Genomic DNA, 21,667 nt, shown 5'->3' with positions numbered 1-21,667 from the left:
GCCTTACCTCGAGCACAGCAATTTCCTCAACAGCCACTTCGGACGAAAACAGCTCCGCGTCGTCCGAAAATCAACTTTTCCACTTTTTCCTTTATTTTTCTCTCTCCTGGCTTTTTCTCTCTCTTCAAAATATCTCATTTCTATATATATCCAGACTGATCGTCCCGGACGATCGCACTTCGTCCCGGGACGAAGTGGCTCTGGATAAATTTCGTCCAGACGAAATTTAATTATCGTCCCCGGCGACTGGTCCTCGGGAGAATTTTCGTCAAGACGATCCAAATTTTGTCCAGACGATCCATGCAGCCAGAATTGTTTTCCTTGAACATCCTGTACTGATCATCCCGGACGATCCAACTTCGTCCGGACGAACCTGGAGCAAAACTGATGTTACATCAACCTTCTTCCTACGGGAATCAAGACTGGGTTCTTGATACAGGGGCTACAACGCATCTCACGCCAAATATTAATCAGCTTCAACAGTCTTATCCATACTCCGGCCAAGACTCCGTATCTATCGCCTACGGCTCTACCTTACCAATACAGAACTCCGGTCAAGGTTTGCTGCCGTTACTGGATGCACCCTGTAAGTTCTGGTTATGTAACATATTACATGTTCCTTCTCTCACGCATATCCTCCTTTCCGTTTCAAAACTTATTGTTGATAACTCTATTTACATTACTTTTAAAACTAACTGCTTTGAAATTAAGGACTCACTGGACAATCGTCTTCTTCTTCGTGGACACCTTAATAAAGGCCTCTACCACATTCCACCACCACTGAAGGATCAGCATGCAGCTCTTCAAGCCAGTACCGGGACGTCTCAGTTTTGGCATGCCCGTCTCGGACATCCAAACAACAAACTTCTTCCTACTCTTGCCGTCTTATTCCAGACTGCAAGAACCTTACTATTTCTTCATTCTGCAAATCTTGTATTGTGGCTAAATGCCACAAACTACCATTCAATAAAAGCTTAACCGAATCCTCCACACCGCTCGAACTAATACATTCGGACGTGTGGGGACCGGCGCAACAAATTTCTTTAGATGGTTTCCAATATTATGTGCTTTTTATTGATGATTATACTCATTTTACGTGGATCTACTTTATGAATTCAAAACAGGAAACGTTCTCGAAATTTCAAGTATTTTGCAACCTTGTTCGCAACCAATTCCCTACCACTCCAAAAAATTTTCGTTTAGATGGAGGCGGCGAGTTCACTAGCTCCGCTTTTCAAACGTTTCTCCAAAACAGCGGCATCATACATCAACGAAGCTGTCCTCACACCCCCGAACAGAATGGACTCGCGGAGAGGAAGCACCGTCGTCTACTTGAACTCACACGTACTCTTCTTCATGCTGCCGCTCTCCCAAATCATTTCTGGGCCGAAGAAACCGCTACTGTTAATTACTTAATAAACCGGCTTCCCTCCACCTCTTTAAAATTGAACTCTCCCTACCAAAAGCTCTACAACAAGACACCCAATTACACGCATCTTTGCACGTTCGGGTGTCTTTGCTATCCCTGGCTTCAACCCTATACCTCCAATAAGTTTGAGCCTCGCTCCACCGACTGTCTATTCATTGGCTACTCACCAAGCCACAAAGGCTATAAATGCTACAACCTCCTCACCAAGAAAACACAAATCTCCCGCCATGTTCTTTTTAAAGAAAATATCTTTCCTTACACTTCACTCAATACTGCAACTATCCCTCAGCACCAACAACCAACTCCTATCACTCCCCCCCTTCTTCTCATCCCAGCCTCATCCACCTCCAGTATCAACAAACACACGATCACTCCTCATGCCAACGTTCAAATTACTCCAGCACCCTTACCGTCTCCACTTCCTCGGCCAGACATACAGCTTGATAAACCTGTCTCAATAACCAATGCTTCCAATATGCCTACCAACGCCGTTCATCACATGACTACCAGATCCAAATCGGGCATCCACAAGCCACGACAAATTTTGTCTCTTCTGAGCAGCTCGAGTACCTTTCCGACTTCGACTTCTTACGCTCAGGCACTCAAACATGACCATTGGCGTCGTGCCATGGCCGAAGAATACCACGCTTTACAAACCGAAGGGACCTGGTCCCTTGTGTCTCCTCCTCCGAACAAGCCCATAATTGGGTGCAAATGGACCTTCAAAACAAAGATGCTACCATCTGGCCAAGTTGATTGCTACAAAGCTCGCCTAGTAGCTCTAGGCTATAATCAAATCTATGGCGAAAATTACACATAAACGTTTAGTCCAGTGGCCAAGATGGCCACCATCCGGCTACTTCTCACCCTTGCCATTCAACGGCAGTGGAAAATACAACAATTGGATATCTTCAATGCTTTTCTACATGGCGACTTGTCGGATGACATCTACATGCGTCAACCACCGGGCTTCATCGACCCAAATTTACCCGACCACGTCAGCAAGCTCAACAAGTCGCTGTATGGACTCAAGCAAGCACCACGACAGTGGTTCCAGAAGCTAACCTCTTTTCTCCAAACATGAGGCTTTCGTTTTAGTCGTTCCGACCCTTCATTACTCATATTTAATCAAAATAACATTCACACATTTCTTCTAATTTACGTCGATGATATTTTGTTGACAGGAAATGACCCAGCATCCATTTGGTCTCTTCTACATGATCTTCAATCCAACTTCGCTCTCAAACAGCTCGGCAATATCTCCCTTTATCTAGGCATCCAAGTATTACACACCACTAACGGACTCTTTCTCACGCAGGAACACTACGCCAATAAACTGCTCAAGGACATCGGGTTCACGGACTGCAAAGCAGCTCCCACACCTCTCGCTCTTAACAATACTCATAAAACAAACCCTGCAAAGCCATTCGCCGACCCCTCACTCTACAGACGCCTAGCCGGAGCCCTCCAATACCTCACGATCACTCGACCAGACATTGCTTTTGCCACCAACCGCATCTGCCAACAGATGCACCGCCCCACCGACCAGGACTATCAGGATCTCAAGCAAATCCTCCGCTACATCAAAGGCACCATCTCCTTTGGATTGCCTTTTATCCCTGGCGACCTCACCCTCCGGACATTTACCGATGCCGACTGGGCGTTGGATCACACAGATAGAAAATCTGTCTCCGGGTTCTGCACATTCTTGGGTCCTAATCTAATCTCCTGGACAGTCAAGAAATAGGTCACCGTTGCAAAATCATCAACTGAAGCCGAGTACCGTGCACTTTCTGCTGCAAGCTCCGATGTACTTTGGCTACGTCGCCTATCCGCCGAACTTCTGCTCCCGCAAGACTCACCCTCAGTTATAAACTGTGACAATGTCTCCGCAATCGCTCTTGCCAAGAACCAGATCTTTCACGCCAGAACAAAGCATATTGAGATAGACTACCACTTCATTCGGCAACATCTCAACTCCGGCGATATCTCACTTCAGCACATTTCGTCCGAAAATCAAGTCGCGGACATTTTAACTAAGCCATTCTCTATCACTCGCTTTGACAATCTACGATCCAAATTAACCATTCAACCACGAATGCTTAATTTGAGGGAGGATGTTAGTGAATGAGCTAGCTATTTTGTATCTAGTCATATGTATTTACCTATTTACCATTAACCAAGTCTATATATAGACTCACTGTAACATATTCTACATCTAATATTGAATTAACTTTTCTTTTCAAAGTCTCGCATCTCCCACTCTCTGTTTCCGCCTTTCTTCTCCTTTCTCAGTTCTAACAACCGAAGGATAATTTTTTGGGTACTTGCTGTTTGCCTTTCTTCTCCAATGGTTATTTTTTGTTGTTTTTTGAGTCCAGTCCTTTTGGGCTTGCTTGCCTTTTTATTTTATAAGCCTTTTTCCTTCATTTTTTCAAGCTTTCATCATGATATTATTTTCTTAGTGCTCTTTTAGTTTTTATGGATGCAACTCTTGGCGATATTGTATAATATAAATGTGTGTGATGTATTATGACCATGGCTTTTATAATTATGTTTTATATTATTTTCTAAACAATAATACTATGACATACTTTGGCTTTTCTTATACAAATTATTTTGTAAATCAATTTAAAAAAAAAATCTGCTTTGCCTTATTTAATTAATTTTTAAGCATACTTAACGTATTGTTAAAGATAGGAATAGTTTCTATAAATATGTATAAATTCATACATTAATATAACAAAATACATTTTATATTTACCTAACCAAATAATTGAAGTGGAAAAAAAAAATTACATTACTTTTTTTTTTTCATTACTTCTATATTTACATAGACATAAACATAAAGCAAATATGATTTCTTAAATTTTTCTTTATTTTTTTATATTGAGCAAAAAAATTCATGGCTATCCAATATATGCTCTCGAAGAGAAGAGTGCTTGATTGTGAAAAAAAATACATCCAACTGGACCATATAACTTGTCAAAGGTTCGAAGCGACTAGCGTGATGAGTATATTAATTTCTCAAATATCAATAACCTCAAGTATGATTATATGTTCAAGAAACAAAATTATGATACGAATCATGAATTAGGCTTTGTTTGGGACAATTTTTTATTGCTTTCTATGACAATTTTTTAGTACAATTTTTTTTAACTAAGGCTTTGATGTGGGAACATCTTTACACTCCCTGTTATGCAGGAATATTATGTTAAAACCTGCTATCACTTGCTCTGTTTTACTTTTCTTTCCACTTCTTTTATAACCGCATATAGTACTATAGTACAGTAGGCAATTAGCCATCTGATTGGGTTATTTTAGCTAGTATACCGTTCATATAGGGGCTGGAGGAGAAACTGTAGAAGCTTAGTCTTTCAGAAATACAAAATATATCACCGGAAGGTTTTACTGTTCTATTGCTCTGTGTCTCTGTTTATCCCTGTTCTGTTGCTACCACAGCAAAATTGGTATCAGAGCTTGGAAGTGAGGAATGGCGGAGAGCAGCCGACAACCCGCTTTCGACGGTGTTCAAGGCGAAGGTGCTTCATGGGTGATTCAATCCAAGATTATTCATCAATTGGAGGAACTCAAGATTGAGTTTCGTCGATTCGCCACTGAGGTGCGTTTAGAGTTCCAAAATATCAAAGCAGGAGGCGGCAATATCCAACTGCCGCCCCCCGCTGTATCGCCGACCCACCGCGCACCACTACCGCACACTAGGGGGGGGGTCGCCGAGGGAGGCTTGAAGCGTCGGAGTTATCCGACTTTGATGTGGATTTTGGGCCATTGTAGCAGCAAGTCACGTCGGACTCAGGCGACGAAGAGGTTCCACAGAATTTTCCCCAGCATCGGCTACCACTACAGAAAAAATGCCAAAATCCAGCGGTTAGCCTATATTCACCGGTGGTTTTTTTAACTACAGGCGGCTTTACGGCGGTTTTTGTGCCGCTGGAAAAAATCGCGTAGGAAACTATCACCGGCGGTTTATGTAGCCGGCGGCTCCGACCGCCGATTTCAACCAGATTTTATGCCGGCAGTTTTCCGGCTGTGACGCCGCCGGCTATTTGACCGACGGCCTACCGGCGGTCGGTTTTCCGGCGGTTTAGTTAACTGTCGTATGTTTTTAAAACCGCCGGCCTTCGCCGGTAGACCGCCGGTTACCTAACCGGCGAAAGCCGGCGGTCTAACCGTCGGTATTTTCGGCTGTCTACACCGCCGGATGTCCGCCGTAGAACCACCGGTGGCCCCCGGTAATATACTTGTAAAGATGTCCGCCGGCTGATCGGTGGTGGAAATATGGCGAACCGTTATTTGGTTTGATTGAATGCAGTCCCGTATAAAATGATGATCCACCTCAATATGCTTGGTTCGAGCGTGAAAAATGGGATTGCAGCTATGATGCACCGACACGGACACGACACGACACGGACACGGGATACGACATTTTTTAAAAATATAGGACACGGGTGCAGCGTGGACACGGCATAATAATTTTTTAATATAATATATAGAAATTAAGATGACATTATATTAAAAATGACAAGCAATAATAAATCAATTTCATGATAACTTGTTTAACTTATAATATAAAGATATTTAGTACAAATTGTCTAGTACAACCACAAAAATATAAGCAAAAAATCATTTAGTACAACATGAAGATCCAACTACTCAATAGAGGGAATGATAAAATTAGATTCAGATGTTGATCTTTGGCCTTCAATGTCATCATCATTGAATATCATTGCTTTCAACTCAGGTTCATCTAGAGAAAGATTTGCAACCTCCAATAATCTCATATCATTAAGGCACTCGAACCCATCTCCATCAACATCCCACATCTTGTTATCACATGTCATATAAAGTGGGGTTTTCCTTGATAGAAAATGAAGATTTTTATGCACATAAACTAAATCTTCAGCTAGTTGTGGAGTTATTTTATTCCTCTTCATTGATTGAATAAATGAGTATGTGCTCTAATTTCTCTCACAACAATAAGAGGATGATACTCGAAGTTATGCTTGTTTTTAAAGTTTGTAAGTTATTTGTATGGAAAAATACCAAGCGGTACTGAGCATGTACTGAGCGGTACCAAGCATGTACCTAGCAGTACCAAACTTGTACCTAGCGGTACCGAGCATGTATATTAGCTTTTTTTTGGTAAGTTTCAAAAACAACAATTAATATTTCAGGCGTTGAGAGTCGGGCGTCGATGTCATTTATCAGTCACCGAGAGAGGAGATGAAAATATCTTCAATGCCAAAAAGAAATGAAAAGGAGAATATTCGATGATTGAGAATTAAGTGCGGACATTGATTTGATTTTGTGGATAGGAAATAAGAAATTTAGTTTAAATCCCGCAAAATAAAAGAAATTATATTTAAAAAAATTCATAAAATATTTAAGATAAGGGTGTTGGACATGCGTGTCCAATTAGCATTTAATATTTTTTAATCGGACACATTTTCGGCGTGTCCGACACGTGTCGGACGAGTGTCGTGTCGGACACTACACGCCTCTTTGAGGAGAAGTGTCGGTGCATCATAGGATTGCAGGCTATGGACATTGCAGAGACATTGTCACAAAAGAGCTCAGTTGAAGAGAGGTTGATCTGAAAATCTTCGTAGAGCCGTCTGGTCCAGATGAGGTCGGCGGCGGCAGCCGCCATGGAACGGTATTCTGCTTCGGTTGATGATCGGGCAACTGTTGTTTGCTTTTTAACAGACCACGAAAGAAGAGCAGTTCCTAAGAATATGCAATAGCCAGTAGTCGATTTGCGATCTAGTTGATCACCCGCCCAATCAGAGTCGGAGTAGGCAATGAGAAGTAGGTCCGTTTGGGGAAGAAAGAGGCCATGGTGTAAGGTGCCGTTTAAATAACGCAAGACGCATTTAAGCAGTTGGAAATGAAGCAGGAGGGGATTGTGCATATGTTGGCACAACTTGTTGACAACAAACGCTATATCCGGCCGTGTCGATGTGAGGTACTGCTGAGAACCAGCGAGCTTACGAAATAGATCCGGTTGAGCAAAGGGTAACTGAAGATTCGGATCAACAAGATACTTGGAGGGGAGAGGTGTAAGCAGAGGTTTGCAGTTGGTCATCGAGGCCGTATGTAAAAGATCCTGAATGTATGATGGCTGATGAAGATGATAACCGGCCGCAGAACACTAGAAATCAATGCCAAGAAACTTGGAGAGATGACCAAGATTTCTGGTTTGAAAATTTTGTTGAAGATTTAAAATCAAGGTAGTAATCGAAGATGAATCACTGCCAGTGATGAGAAGGTCATCAACATATACCAGAATATATATGTGAAGGTGATCCTTGTGGTAATGGAAAAAGGAAGGATCGGCCGAGCTGATGAGAAAGTTCTGGTTTTTGAGATATGTACTCAAGGTAGCAAACCAGAGCCGAGGGGCCTGTTTAAGGCCGTAGATGACTTTATGCAGCAAACAGACATGATCTGGGAAGGTTTTATCTTCGAAACCTTGTGGTTGAGACATTTGGACCGGTTGATCGAGCTTTCCATGGAGAAAGGTATTCATCACATCCAGCTGATGAATTGGCAAGTCGTGGTGAAGAGCGACTATAAGAAACATTCTGATAGTGGCAAATTTAACAACTGGACTGAAGGTCTCAAGGTAGTCGACACCATACTGTTGTTTGAAGCCCTGCGCGACTAGGCGCGCCTTGTACCGAGCAACGGATCCATCTGCCAGAAATTTTAACTTGTAGATCCATTTACAGCTGATAACTTGATGATTCGGTGGAGGTGGCACGAGGGACCATGTGCCTTGTGTCTGAAGAGCATGAAATTCAGTAGACATGGCCTTGCGCCAATGGGGGTCCTTGTTGGCAGTGGTAAAATAGGACGGAGAGGAGTGTAAGGTATGAGAGAGATAAAAAATGATACGAGGTTTAAGGTGTCCGTGGTTGAGGAATAGGCGTGGTAGTAGATGATGAGGAAGTGGTTGGAGGAGTTGAGATAGTGGTTGGAGAGGTAGAGACGGAAGGAGTAAGGAAGGAAGTGGAGGAGGTAGGCAAGGGTAATGGTGAAAGATTTGAATTTTGAATTGGAGGGAAGAAGGGTAGAGCAGTGGAGGGAGGAGGTGGAGATGCGGGTACATAAGATATAGATGGAAAAATGGAGTCATCAAATTTGACGTGACGAGAGGAGATCGTTGTTTGAGTGATAGGATCAAAACATTTGAATCCTTTTTGATTGAGGGTGTAACCGAGAAAAATACAGGAGATAGACCTGGGAGCTAGTTTGTGAGGGGAGAGTGGTTTGGTCCAGGGAAAGCACCTGCAGCCAAAAGGATGAAGAAAGGAATAATCGGGTGGAGTTTTATATAGAAGGTGATATGGAGATTTGGAAAAGGTATTGGAGGACGGTAATCTGTTAATTAGAAAGGCGGCGGTGAGTACGGCATCAGACCAGAATGTGGAAGGTAAGTTAGCATCAATTAGAAGAGCTCGCGCGGTTTCCATGAGATGGCGATTCTTTCTTTCAGAGACTCCGTTTTGCTGTGGAGTGTAAGGACAAGTTACTTGGTGTGTAATGCCACGATGTGCAGTGAATTCCTGTATTGTTTTATTTTTAAATTCTCCGCCGCCATCGCTACGCAATGTGCGAACGGTATAATTTAGTTGTTTTTCAATTGATGTTAGGAAGCGTATTAAACAGAGAGCAACGTCGGATTTTTGTTTAAGTAAGAAAAGCCATGTATATTTGGTATGATCATCAATGAAAATAAGAAAATAGTGAAAGCCATCGTAAGAGAGAACAGGGGATGGACCCCAAACATCCATATGTATTAACTCTAAGGGAAATTTAGATACATGGTAAGAGGGAGAAAAGGGAAGCCTGTGACTCTTTGCTAGTTCACAGGAATTACATAAAGAGCGTAAAGATGTAATGTGAAGTGAGGGAAAAGCTTTAGCTAATGCAGTCATTATCTTGACATTTGGGTGTCCGAGCCGGCGATGCCAAGAGAGAGATGTAGGAGACGGAGCAATGGTAGTTGAAGCAGCGACGATTGATGGTTGGTAAGGAATGGGATATAAGCCATTAAGGCATCGTCCGTGGAGTAGAGACTAATTGGTCCTCGTATCCTTGACACGAAAACCAGATTTGTCAAAAATGATTGAGCAATTGTTGTCATTTGTGAGTTTGGAGATTGAGATTAAACGATGTGATAAATGTGGTACATGAAAGAGAGGAGTAAGAGTGAGCTTACGGGTGGGTGTGGGAAGGAGACCATTGCCAACATTCTGGATAGGAAGTGGATTACCATTGCCAACAAAGACTTGATCTCGGTCGTTGTAGGGAGTGGGTTGCTGAAGGGGAAGAGGATCCGGAGTCAGATGGGCTGATGCTCCGCTGTCTAAGTACCATGGAGAAGAATCAGATTCAACAACCAAAGCAACACTTGAGTTGGAAGACGGAGTGTAGTTGAAGTTTCCGCGGTGCCGGCAGTTGGTGGCCGAGTGGCCACGTTTGCCACAGATTTGGCATTCACCATCAAAGCACGGAGTACGGGATGAAACTCGAGGTACATTGGTGGAGAATAAGCGACCACGACCACGGTTGGAGGAGGAGCATCCGCGGGATCTCCCTCGATTGGAGAACAGAGCAACTTGGCCTTCCGAAGGAGATGTATTTGAAAATGAAAGTTCACGAAGAGCATCTGTTGTTTGATGAACCTCTTCACTTCGAAGAAGAGAATATAATTCATCCAATGAAATGGGATGCAGAGAGCTCCGAATGGTTGTTTTAAAGGACTGATAAGAAGGCGGAAGGCCATTAAGGATGTGATGAAGAATGTCTTCATTGTCCACGGTTCCTCCAGCAGCTCGAATGTTATCTACCGTGGTTTTGACGGACGCCAGATAGTCCGTCATGGTCTTGTTTAGCATGGAGAGGGATTGTATCTCATTCTTGAGTTGTATAACTCTAGAGCGATTAGTAGAGAAAAAAACGTTGCTCTAATGTCTTCCAAATTGAGGCAGAGGTCTCCAAGGTGAGAATGTAAGGAAGAATAGGTGGAGAGATCGTGGAGAAGAGAGCAACAGAGAGATTTTGATCTATTAAGGTCCAAGTAGAGTGTTGAGGGTTGAGAGTGAGCTGACCAGTGGCTGTGAGAAGGTGTTTAGGTGGAGATAGGATGGTGCCGTCAAGGTAACCGGAAAAATGATTTGCAGCGAACAATTTGTAGATCGCTGATCTCCATGTAGGATAGTTTTCTGGTGAGAGCTGAACGTTAATTACGTTCTTGATATTTGCTAAGAGAAACTTGAGAGTTGCAGGGATCACGACGTCGGTGGAGGTTGCAGGAAGATCAGCTGTGACGGCTGCACCAGAAGGTGTGCTGGGAGCGGAGGCTGTTGAGTCAGCCATGGAGCGGAGGAGCCATTAGGCGATCGGCTCTGATACCATGATGAAATCATGTAGACAGGCAAACGCCATTACGAACTAAGAGAGGAAGAAGATGAACAGTGAAATGGACAATTTCATTATATTAACTAAAACTGATTACATTGGTATAAATAAGTAAAGATGTTGCTTGGTGCAATTACATCATTTCCCCTTTACAGTTATAAAGCGATCAGGTGGCAGGCGAAGGTGGATAACGGGTCTGCTGTACGCCGGCGGGCTCTACTCCACTTTGTGCTAATGATTTGGGTTGAGTGCAGGATGCAGGAGCCATGTCAGTTTAGACACGAGGCATTCAATTTTAGGGTACATGTTTTTTGTATTTGGTAATCTGGTAAGTTGGAGGTGCTCTTTGCAACATGTAGTTGCATTGTCTACCACAAAAAGTAGAATTCATTGCTGCCACTGAAGCAATCAAAGAAGGCATTTGGTTATAGGGATTTGTTAGAGAGCTTGGGTTCTCTCAAGACAAATTCAATGTGTTTTGTGATAATCAAGGTTTCCATACAACTAATGAAAAATCTTATTTTTCATGAAAGATGCTGTTTTGAATCCTGACTTCAAGCACACGTGCGACGCATGTTAGATAGCTAGCTTCAGATAATTGCATACGGGGCAGAATCAGTCTTAATTTTCAGGGGAGCAAACTTATAAGTAAATGTGTAGAGATTTTTTTTTCGTAAATATATTTACAACCAAAATTTATTCTGAGGGCGCTGCCCCTCATCCCCTATTTGTTCATATCCTTGATCGTTGTACGTTTCAGAGATATGTCGGGGGTCCAAGAGGGCAGCGCCCCCATGCGGGATTCGACCTGGTTGTGAGGATATTTTTGGATTTTCTTGACTATTTCTCTTTATATTTGGTTCATTGTTTCCTAACAATAGCATCTCTATATAATGTGTTTAATCATGTTGGGGCAACTGCCTAAAGATCATAGTATTTTAAAACTTTTAGGAGGGGCAATTACCTAAAGAATCATTATATATATATATAATTCATATTCAATGTAAATATATAATCAAACTACAATAAAGTCAAAAACATTTGAATAAAACTCTAATTCTTATTTAGCTTGTTAGACAAACGCACTTATAAAAATTAGTCGAATATAAACTAAATATCAAACCAAATATGATTAAATATGAATAATGAGCTTTTTTAACAAACGGATCATTTTGTAACGATGGCTTATAAAAAATGCTACTAATTTAAAACATTAGCGGTCTATTATCACCTTTAGCTATCACTGCTCCTTTGGGTATAACATAATTAGAAACAATTTTCTTGCGATAACAAATTTTTATGAGATAAATCTAATATGATGAGTATAATTGAAGGAATATGGAGTTCACAATAAACAAATTTAGAACAAAATTATTACCCTGTTACTAAGGCAAATAAGTTAAATATATATTTACATGGCAAAATCTGAGTTTAGATTGACCTGTTTAACAAATATGTCAAGTTAGGATATAGAATTCTAACCCATTTAATTGCTGAGTCGGATTTAAGTTCACCGGTTAATCTAATATTGGCTCAATTTTGACATGATAGTGACTCATTTAATTATTTTTTCTTAATTTTGTTGTTGTTGTTGTGCTCTTTTTATTTTTGGTCAATTAATTTAAATTCTATATTTGAGAAATTATATTTTTATTAATCAAAATGGGCTATTGGATTGTGTTTTAATTATCTGAGTAGAAGACTGATTGAATTTGGGTTCATCTTTTTGATTAGTTTGTTAAACTGATCGAATTTAATTTGGCTATATTCAAGTAGACTCAATTTAAAACTTGATCTAAATCCAACCCATTTTTACGCAGCTTTTTTTGGTCTGTTGTTAGGTGCTTTTGGCTACTAAATAAGAGATATTGAGTTCAAGCCATGAATATGTATTATGTGTGTCAGTCCCAGAATTGTCCCTTGATTCTCTCTCTCTCTCTCTCTCTCTCTCTCTCTATATATATATATCATGAGCTCATAACATATATAATGTCAATTAAATCTATTTTAAACTAATGTTTTAATTAATTATTTATAAAATGAATAATATTTATTTATTTATACATTATAAAAATAATTTTATCTATTTATTAATGATAATTTTTTAAAATGAATTTGGTATATAAGATATAGATGTAAAATATATTTAAACATATAACATAAATTAATAATAATATTTATTAAATTCGTAAACTTATATTTGAATTAAATTTATATTAAATATGTAATATAAACTAATAATGATTTCTACTAAATTTACTTGATAGCATAAAAAAATAGTTCTAGGAACTCAAAAAATGCCAATAAAAGACTTGTCTGGGCCCAAAAGTCAGCTCACACAATGACAGGCTTGACCAACGAGCCTCCACTAGCTCCACCAATAGTTATGTGCACATACAAAGAAATACAAGAGTTTCTTTTTTTAACAAAATGTTTAAATTTTTAAAATTTTTGATATTGTGCATAGAAATAAAAAAAATTCAAAATTTTATGAGTGAAAATTGTATCTCCTCTTCATACTTCAACTTATAAATACTCCCTATGGAGGAAGGAAAATTTCATATCAAGACTTGCAAACCCATACTAAGTCTAGAAATTAACCAAGCCGAGCCGAATATGCGCATGTTCATGTTTGAGTTCGTTTATTATCAGCTTTTTCATGTTCAGTTCAAGTTTAATTCGAGCTTTTTTGTTTGTGTTCAAGTTTGGTTTGTTAAAATTAATGGGGTTTTATGTTTGGTTCATATTCGATTCATTTCGTGCTTATCGAGATTTAAACAAAAAAGTCTTATCAAGCTATAAATAAGCTCTACTTCTAGATGTATATTAATTTAAAAAACAAGCCTTATCGAGCATTCTAACAAATAATTACATCGAGCATGTTCGTAAACATAACTAGCAAAGTTTTTTAAACTTTCAATTAAGTTCGTTTACGAACATATCTAATGAGTATTCTTGCGCTATCAAATAAGCCCATTCATGTACACATATCTAATTAGTATTTTCTATCTAACAAATGAGCTTGTTCACGAACAAACGATCTATGATTCATCTTATATTTGTTTAGACAACGGGTTATTCACGAATTAAGGCTGATGCGGTAAGTCAAAATAAATCATTAATGATTTTAGATGTGATTAGTAAATATAAATTATTAAATTATTAAATTTAACCCTAATATAATTCTAATCGAGCTTCTCAACGAGCTTGTTCATAAGCGCTAAACGATATTGTTCATAAACATAAACGAACCAAACGCCAAATTGTTCAAGCTCGTTTATTTAACAATCAATTATTTATCAAAAGTGATCAAGCTCATTTGTTTACCTTATCAAACGAACATAAACGAGCTCTTATCGAGCCGAGCCACGAGTAGCTCGTCGAACGGTCAGTTCATTGGCCGTCATACCCTATAATGGATCTCTAACCTTCCTTTTAAATGAGATTAATTATTACATTTTGGCAGATTTAAAGTCGAGGTGCCCAAGATTTCAATCCTTGTGACAGAGCTTTGGTCTTCTTCTAATATGAATTTGATTGTCTATATTTGAACGGATTGGATCAAAAGTGAGAGAGATTCTGAATATTTGTGGAGGCCCTCTAATTTTCTTTTTGATAAGGAGGTTAATTGGCTTCATTTGGATGGATTTTTGAGATAAAATTAATCTTTAAAAAAATATAAATGATAATATGAATGTAGATAACATCCTTGACGGCCCTCATGAATATTTTAATGTAAAAAAAAAAAACTATTTTTGATAGCTTAGAAAATTCATGAACATTAACTTTATAACATATATCATCTTACTGAATGCAGATTTCAAGAATTTTCTCTGCTTCACCTTCTTATCAAAATGAGTTAAATTTCTTTATAGATGCTGCCATTGATATGTAAATGATTTAATTTTTTTTAAAAAAAGTAATTAATGTTCTAAAAAAATTTTAAGTGACTATTGGTCAATAATTTCTATGTTGTGTCAATGCAGTAGAAAAATATTGGAGTTGATATGGTGAACGAAGTGTTATATCTTGAAGGGAATAGAGATCACTTGTAGTGTAGTTCCCACTGAAGCAATTTGCAGTTGCACTCGTTCAGATAAGAGTGATGTAGTAAAATTTCTGCAGCTTTACCTCTTGCATGTGTATGTGAGAATTTTTTGTATGCATGTGAATATCTGAAGCTGGTCCGAAGGGTCGATATATGTGCATGAATATGAAATATGGAATTTTTCCTTGACGGTATTGAGCTCTCTATCTTTTTAAAAAATAAGGGGAACACTGTGGCGTCATGCTCTCTGTTGAGAGTGCTATCACTACAAAAAAATCTCTTATTACCAGCGGCCCATATCGGTCGGAAATTGAAAAATTCCGTTGAAAAATGTGCATTCCCGATGGATTTTTGGCAGAAATGTAGTTGATGGTAAAACATGCATCGAAAACTTTGTTCAGGCGGAAATTTCTAATTGAAATATTTCTAGCGAATTTATCGACGGAATTGTGCGACAATATTCGTCATTCATGAGGCATTTTTACCGGCAGATAACCCATCGGAAATGTCCTCCTAACACGGATTGGTGTGTCCGACGGACATTTCTAACGGGTTATCGACCAAAACTTCCAGTGAAATTTTTCTGCTGGAAATACGATACATTTTCATCGTATATCCAATTCCGACGGACATTCCGCCAGACACCTATAACAAAAAAAAAAAAGCCTCCCTCTTACAATCAAATTAATTTGACATCCACAGCTGATTAATTACATTTAAGAGATATAGACAGTACTGAAAAAATATAATTCATATTACTATATTGATCTATATTTAAATTTTGTCTCCGGGTTCAAAATAATATATACAATAGTCTTCATAGGCTACACAAAATATATATAAGCGAGAGGAATTTAAAGAAAACTAAACTAGCAGTGCTGAAAGAAAACAATACATATTGTCCAGTGTCTCATGCCACAAGGTCCTTACCCTTTTCTGTAAACATGTAAAAATTACATAATGAGCATGGAAGCAATATATTGTAAATCTTATAAGAAAGTCAATACTTTAATATATCCTATTTGTATCAGTCACCTGTGTTAATTGACTAATTATATTACAAATCACATCTCATTCTATCAATTAATTAATCGTTTGTCTTTATAATTCATTCATTCGCGTAAGTTTAATAATTATACAATTATACATTAAGCAGTAACATAAATTAGTGTCTATAAGATCAATGCCCATACAATATTAATAATCAAAATTGATAATAAGTAATTAGTATTCAGTAATTAATATTCCATCAGATATTCAAATGAAGGTATCTTGTATCTTTCTCCTACCCTTATGTCTTACAATCAGTTGCCCTTTATGACTCTTAATCAGTGTACTCCTTATAACTCCTATTGAATAACATGGATTAGTCGTCCCAATTCCTTATAAGTTTTAATCAATATTCAACTCATTATAACTCTCATCAATGAATCAGTGAATCTTGATGTTATCATGTGGGGGTTATCATTTTATATATTTAATATCAATCAGAATATCCTTTCAGTCACATCAGTATCACATTCTAGTACAAATCAGTCATATCGATTATTTCAGAAGTATAATATTTCAATATTATCATATCAAATCACAGTACATCACTTTCAAATTTCAAAACATTTTTAAAATATATTTTAAGTTCTCATTCCATAAAAATATTCATATACACATTTTTAATCAGTAAAAATATAATAAAATCATGTAAAATTATTCAGAAATGTCAAACTTATAACATACCAAAAGTACATGGTGAAAGTTTATGAAATTAAGAGATAATAAATTTTTGACAGATTTAAGAGAGATAAAATTCATAGAATTAAAATAATTGAAAGCATGATTAAGATGATAGTTACTTACAAAGAATAAAATAATTTTAATGATGGAAAAAAAATTAGCCGAAAACTTTTCTCTCTCCTCTTCTCTCTCCTCTTCTCCATCTTCCTTCTCCTCCTCCTTCGGTCTCTTCCCATGCAAGTCACGCGAATGAGGGAGGGGTGAGGGTAATTGCATAGATATTTAGAATAAAAAATATATATAAGTACTGTTAGTGACCTAGCACCACAATGCTCAAACCCAGTGCTGTAGTGTTGCTTCTAGAATTTATAATCATTGTAGAAACAGAGACTCAAATGTTGCAGCGACGATTTTTGGCGCTATTGTGCTCTCAAACCTAACACCGTAGTGTTCACAAGAACAATTACGAAACACTCTAGTTCAAACATAAATTTAAAAATTCATATTTTAAAATTATTTTCAATTTTGGGCTGTTACAAGAAGGCCTAGATTCATGGAAAATGCTAAGAGGAGGAGGATTTCGACCTCATCAAAAAACGAGGTCAATAGTTGTTGGTAATTGTGGGCAGCAAAGTTGACAAATATTGGTGTTTGTGATAATGATGTGCACTACCTTTGCAAAATGATAATGGGCATTAACTTTATTGGCATATAAAAGTGACAAATTTAATAGGCGTTAGCATTTTATATCAATGGTGTACATCAACCATATATATGAAGATTTGCATCAATGCTATTGGTGACACAACATGTGATAAAGTTACTAAGTGTGAGTATTTTGTCTTTAACATTGTGTATCGATTTTATTGGCGATAGTGTGCATCAACATTAGCGATAAAGCTAGTGAGAGATGATAGTAAAATGATTATGGAGATTATAGTTGGGCGATAGTGTGTGGATGATTGTGGTAAAGCATGGATAGTTGAGCAATGATGGATATGCAATGATGATTGAGAGTGATAATCAATGGCATGGCCATGGACTATTGATTGAAGCTCTAGAGTTTTTCTAGTTTCAATATCTCTTTAATTTCTAATCAAGGTTCAAACACCCCTTTTTTATGTAAAAAATGAGGGTCTATTTGTAAATTTTTAAGTAAAATTTTATAAATTTCAAAATACTCTATTGAACAACCTATGCCATTTCCCTATATTATATATCATTTTCCTTGGTATTTCAGTATCTTAATATACATATAATAAAGTGATCCCAAGCTCATTGGATTCTTTTAACAAGCAGCTCATTTTGACTGTAAAATACAAGAATTCATAGATGTTTTGGTCCTTTAATTAGTGTTATAAAACTTTCATTATGCTTAAATACTTAATTTAGGCTCATATAGAGAATCGTATCAAAACAACTTTGGTGTCTTTGAGCTTATCTCATTGAAATGTTTAGTTTGACTAAAAATTTATGAAAATGAAGCTCATATGAATTTCATTTTATGTTTAAAAACTACTATTTAAAAGATCACATGGAGAAATGTGCTTTGATTAGATGGATTTTTTGGTTGACACGTCGAATCTAAATGCTTAATGTAACAAACCTAAAATGGGGGAAACCAAATGGTCTTACCCATGTTAGGATTTCATGGAGACGAAAAAATAATTCGATCGTCTCCGAAACACATGCCAAATCATCGAGAAGAATTTTCGGAAGCGTACCTGAATCCATTGAAATGCAAAATTAAGGTTTTCGGTCTTCCACGTTTAGAGCGGCATTCTCCAAGAGAGCACCCCTTCTTTTCACACAAGATGGGAAATGAGAGAAATCAGAACTCCTCCGCTTAAACTGGGGACTACGACCTTTTATACTTTAAGTGTATTTCTTTTATTTCAGCCCATCATTAAAATAAAATAAATACCCGGCCTCTACACAAATTAATTCCATCCATACAAAATTTAATTGAGATGCCACATAAGCCAAATAATAATTTAATACTCAAATAGATCACAAATTTAATTGGCTTAATTTTAGATAGCGTCTAATGTATAATTCTTTATTTATATGTATAAAATATATTGGCCCACATATAGAAATTTCCCAACAATCTCCCACTTGAGCCACATATATATATATACATATAATTATACATTCTGAAATAACTGTAAGAGCTCAATTTTGCTATCTTTCTAAAATAACATCTCTAGACAATCTGGTCCATCAATCATATCAATATAGAATCAAAGCGACATTTGTTACATATTTCGTAACAAGACCCATCAATGGTCACTATGTTGACATAATTAACGACATAGATCAAGTATAGATGTGTAGCATGAAAATTTCATGTAATGTGATCTCAAATCATGACTATTCTCAACTGGTCCAATTTTATAACTCAAAAGAGTTATAACCAAAATTCTATACTTTATGCTAAACTGCAATTGAAATCAAATAACTGTATTTCAGAGTTTTCAATCACCAAAATAACAATACTTTAGTCTGATCAGAAATTAAGTTCATAATAATTGAACTATACAATAAACTCCCACTAAGCTAACATATCATCAAAATAGATTACACCCATACGAGCCACATGCTCATGAAATACTTTAGGTGGTAATCCTTTTGTAAGTGGGTCTGCAATCATAAGGTTTGTACTAATATGTTCAATATAAATCTGAAAACTCTGAACTCTTTCTTTCACAACAAGAAACTTTTGTTGACCTCGATTTTGTCCAGACATGGGCATGACAGGTTGAGTTGACCAAGTCAACCTTTGACTTGGTCAACCCAAGTCTTAATGGGTCAAAATTGACCCATTAAGCCCCTTTTGGGTCCAAATCAAATTCAAACTCTTTCATGGCTCAAACCCAATACCCATTAGACCTATTTGACCGAGTTGACCAAGTTAGCACATGACTTGGTCAATCCAAGTCATAATGGGTCAAATCGACCCATTAAAACCCATTTAAATCCTTATTAAGAGCCTAATCAATGCCATTAACTCCTCCCGTATTTTAAAGAAATCCGACTCAGCAATTAAATGGGTTAGAATTCAATATCCGAAGTACATATTTTTTAAACAGGTCTAATTAAACTCAGATTTTGTTCATGTAAAAGATATATTTAACTTATTTTGCCTTAGTAACTGGGTTAATTATTTGTTCTAAAGTTGATCATTGTGAACTCCATATTCTTCAATTATACTCATCATATTGATTTTTCTCATAAAATTTGTTATCGCAAAGAAAATTGCTTCTATATTATGCTTTACCTCAAACGGAGCAGTGATTAGCTGAAGGTGATAATTACCGTAATATTTTTAATTAGTAGCTAATTTTTATATAGCCATTCGTTTACCAAAATGATCGTTTTGTTAAAAAGCTCATTATTTTAACATTAGAGTATTGGGTGGACTCACGGTCTAAGCGGACTATCGTTTGGACGGTCGGCACCGTTGGCTTTTGCTTTTATATAAAGTATTAAATTATCGTTGCGCGGGATTGCGGCACGAAGCAGACGTCTGAAAAAGTTCGCGGCACATTAGCTGCTTTCTCCCGACCTTTCTTCCCATGGCCCCCGGTCCTTCTAATTTTTGCGACAAAATGAGTAAATGCCGCGAAGAACTATTGCGCGATCTTCTAATGTTCCGCGGCACATAGCTGATCCTATCTGCTCTAACCAATTCTTCCGCCTCTCTATCTCATTAATGTCAACTTTACTAGAATGCATCAAATCCGTGTCTTCCTCACTTCTCCGCCGCCCTTATAACGTGATGTGCGTGGGTGCGTAACGCACCTACGATGTTCTTTCTCTGTGGAAACAAATGAACCCTCGTAATGAGAGAACAGAAACCATCGTACCCCGTGCTTCCGTCAAACTTTCACCTCTTCATCATCTACTCTTCGCAACAAATGCTAGCTTCGTCTCTCATCCCTCTGCAAGTCATCAAGCGCAAAGCACAGCAAAGCAGCGCCATCAGCATCAGCAGCAGAATCAGACGAACCAGTCATCCTGCTATATGATGACGCATCCAGTGACGGCGAACCCTTTGCCGCCGTCCGCACAATCAGTGGGGAAACCCAGTGACACTTAGCAAAGCTCCACCCATTCTCGAGAACCACTTCCTCTTTCCGCGTTTGCTCGAATTCCTTCACTTTTCCACGACCCTTCGTCCGCCGATGAGCGTCCACTTCTCCGCGCGCCGCCGACTCATAAGAAAATTATGCACACAACATTCTATTCAACGTATTTTCCTGATAATAATTTTTAAATAAACATATGAAATGAATGGTTTATTATAAAATAATAATTGAGACGCAAAAGTCTGAAGCAAATTATTTTGATATATGGTAGAAAAATTAAAGTCAAAAATTATAGATTTTCTTTATATAAAACTTAAAAAATTAATTTAAATATTTGAATTTGAATTTAGAACTCTACTCTCACGTTTGTTATCATAAATTAATAAACATTTATGTTTATTTAAAAAAAATTTCATGCTAAATATAGAAGGGTATGAAGGGTAATTCTTTATCATACAGCAGTCAGCACAAGTAGATCCGGTTATACTACCCAAAACAAAATTTATTGATATTTGTGCTACCAGCAAACTTTAATAAAATAATTTTCGTGGACAACAACTTCACAGAGCGCTGCTTACCAACTGCGAGCCGTCCCAAGAACAAGCCGTTAATCATATTGTGGTTTTATAATTAGTTTATATTCGCTAATTATGTTATAAGCAGCATGTTGTTTAATCAAGCTAAGCTTTGTTTGGGACAGTTTCCCACTGTTTCTTAAAGTATTGCTACTATACAAAATTAAAATTTTTATACTAAAAATTACTTTAAGAAGCGAGTAAGGAAAGCTATTCCAACCGACCCTAAATAAGAATAAGGAGTTTTATTCAAATCTTTTTGACTTTATAGTAGTTTGGTTAATATATTACTAATTGACATATGAATTTATATACTATCTAGTATTATATAGTATTAGCAGTTTTG

At 37.6% G+C, this 21,667-nt stretch overlaps 2 protein-coding genes across 2 annotated transcripts; one reads left to right on the top strand and one right to left on the bottom strand.

The window, feature by feature from the left end:
- Positions 1-2,270: 2,270 nt before the first annotated feature.
- Positions 2,271-3,176, top strand: LOC110092980 (uncharacterized mitochondrial protein AtMg00810-like). Its single transcript, XM_020817702.1, has 2 exons — positions 2,271-2,426; positions 2,748-3,176. Exons 1-2 carry the CDS (start codon positions 2,271-2,273, stop codon positions 3,174-3,176), a joined length of 585 nt encoding a protein of 194 aa, XP_020673361.1.
- Positions 3,177-5,593: 2,417 nt separating this feature from the next.
- On the bottom strand, positions 5,594-7,535 carry LOC110092978 (uncharacterized mitochondrial protein AtMg00810-like). The gene is made up of 2 exons (XM_020817701.2): positions 6,997-7,535; positions 5,594-5,825 (listed from the first exon to the last, which is right to left on the bottom strand). The coding sequence occupies exons 1-2, from the start codon at positions 7,533-7,535 to the stop codon at positions 5,594-5,596; spliced, it is 771 nt and encodes a 256-aa protein (XP_020673360.2).
- Positions 7,536-21,667: the final 14,132 nt, after the last annotated feature.

This window comes from Dendrobium catenatum, unplaced genomic scaffold (genome assembly GCF_001605985.2).
Source record: "Dendrobium catenatum unplaced genomic scaffold, ASM160598v2 original_scaffold_161204, whole genome shotgun sequence".
NCBI lineage: Eukaryota > Viridiplantae > Streptophyta > Magnoliopsida > Asparagales > Orchidaceae > Dendrobium > Dendrobium catenatum.
The sequence above is the reverse complement of the archived record's forward strand: the minus strand, read 5'-3'. Positions and strand labels throughout refer to the sequence as shown.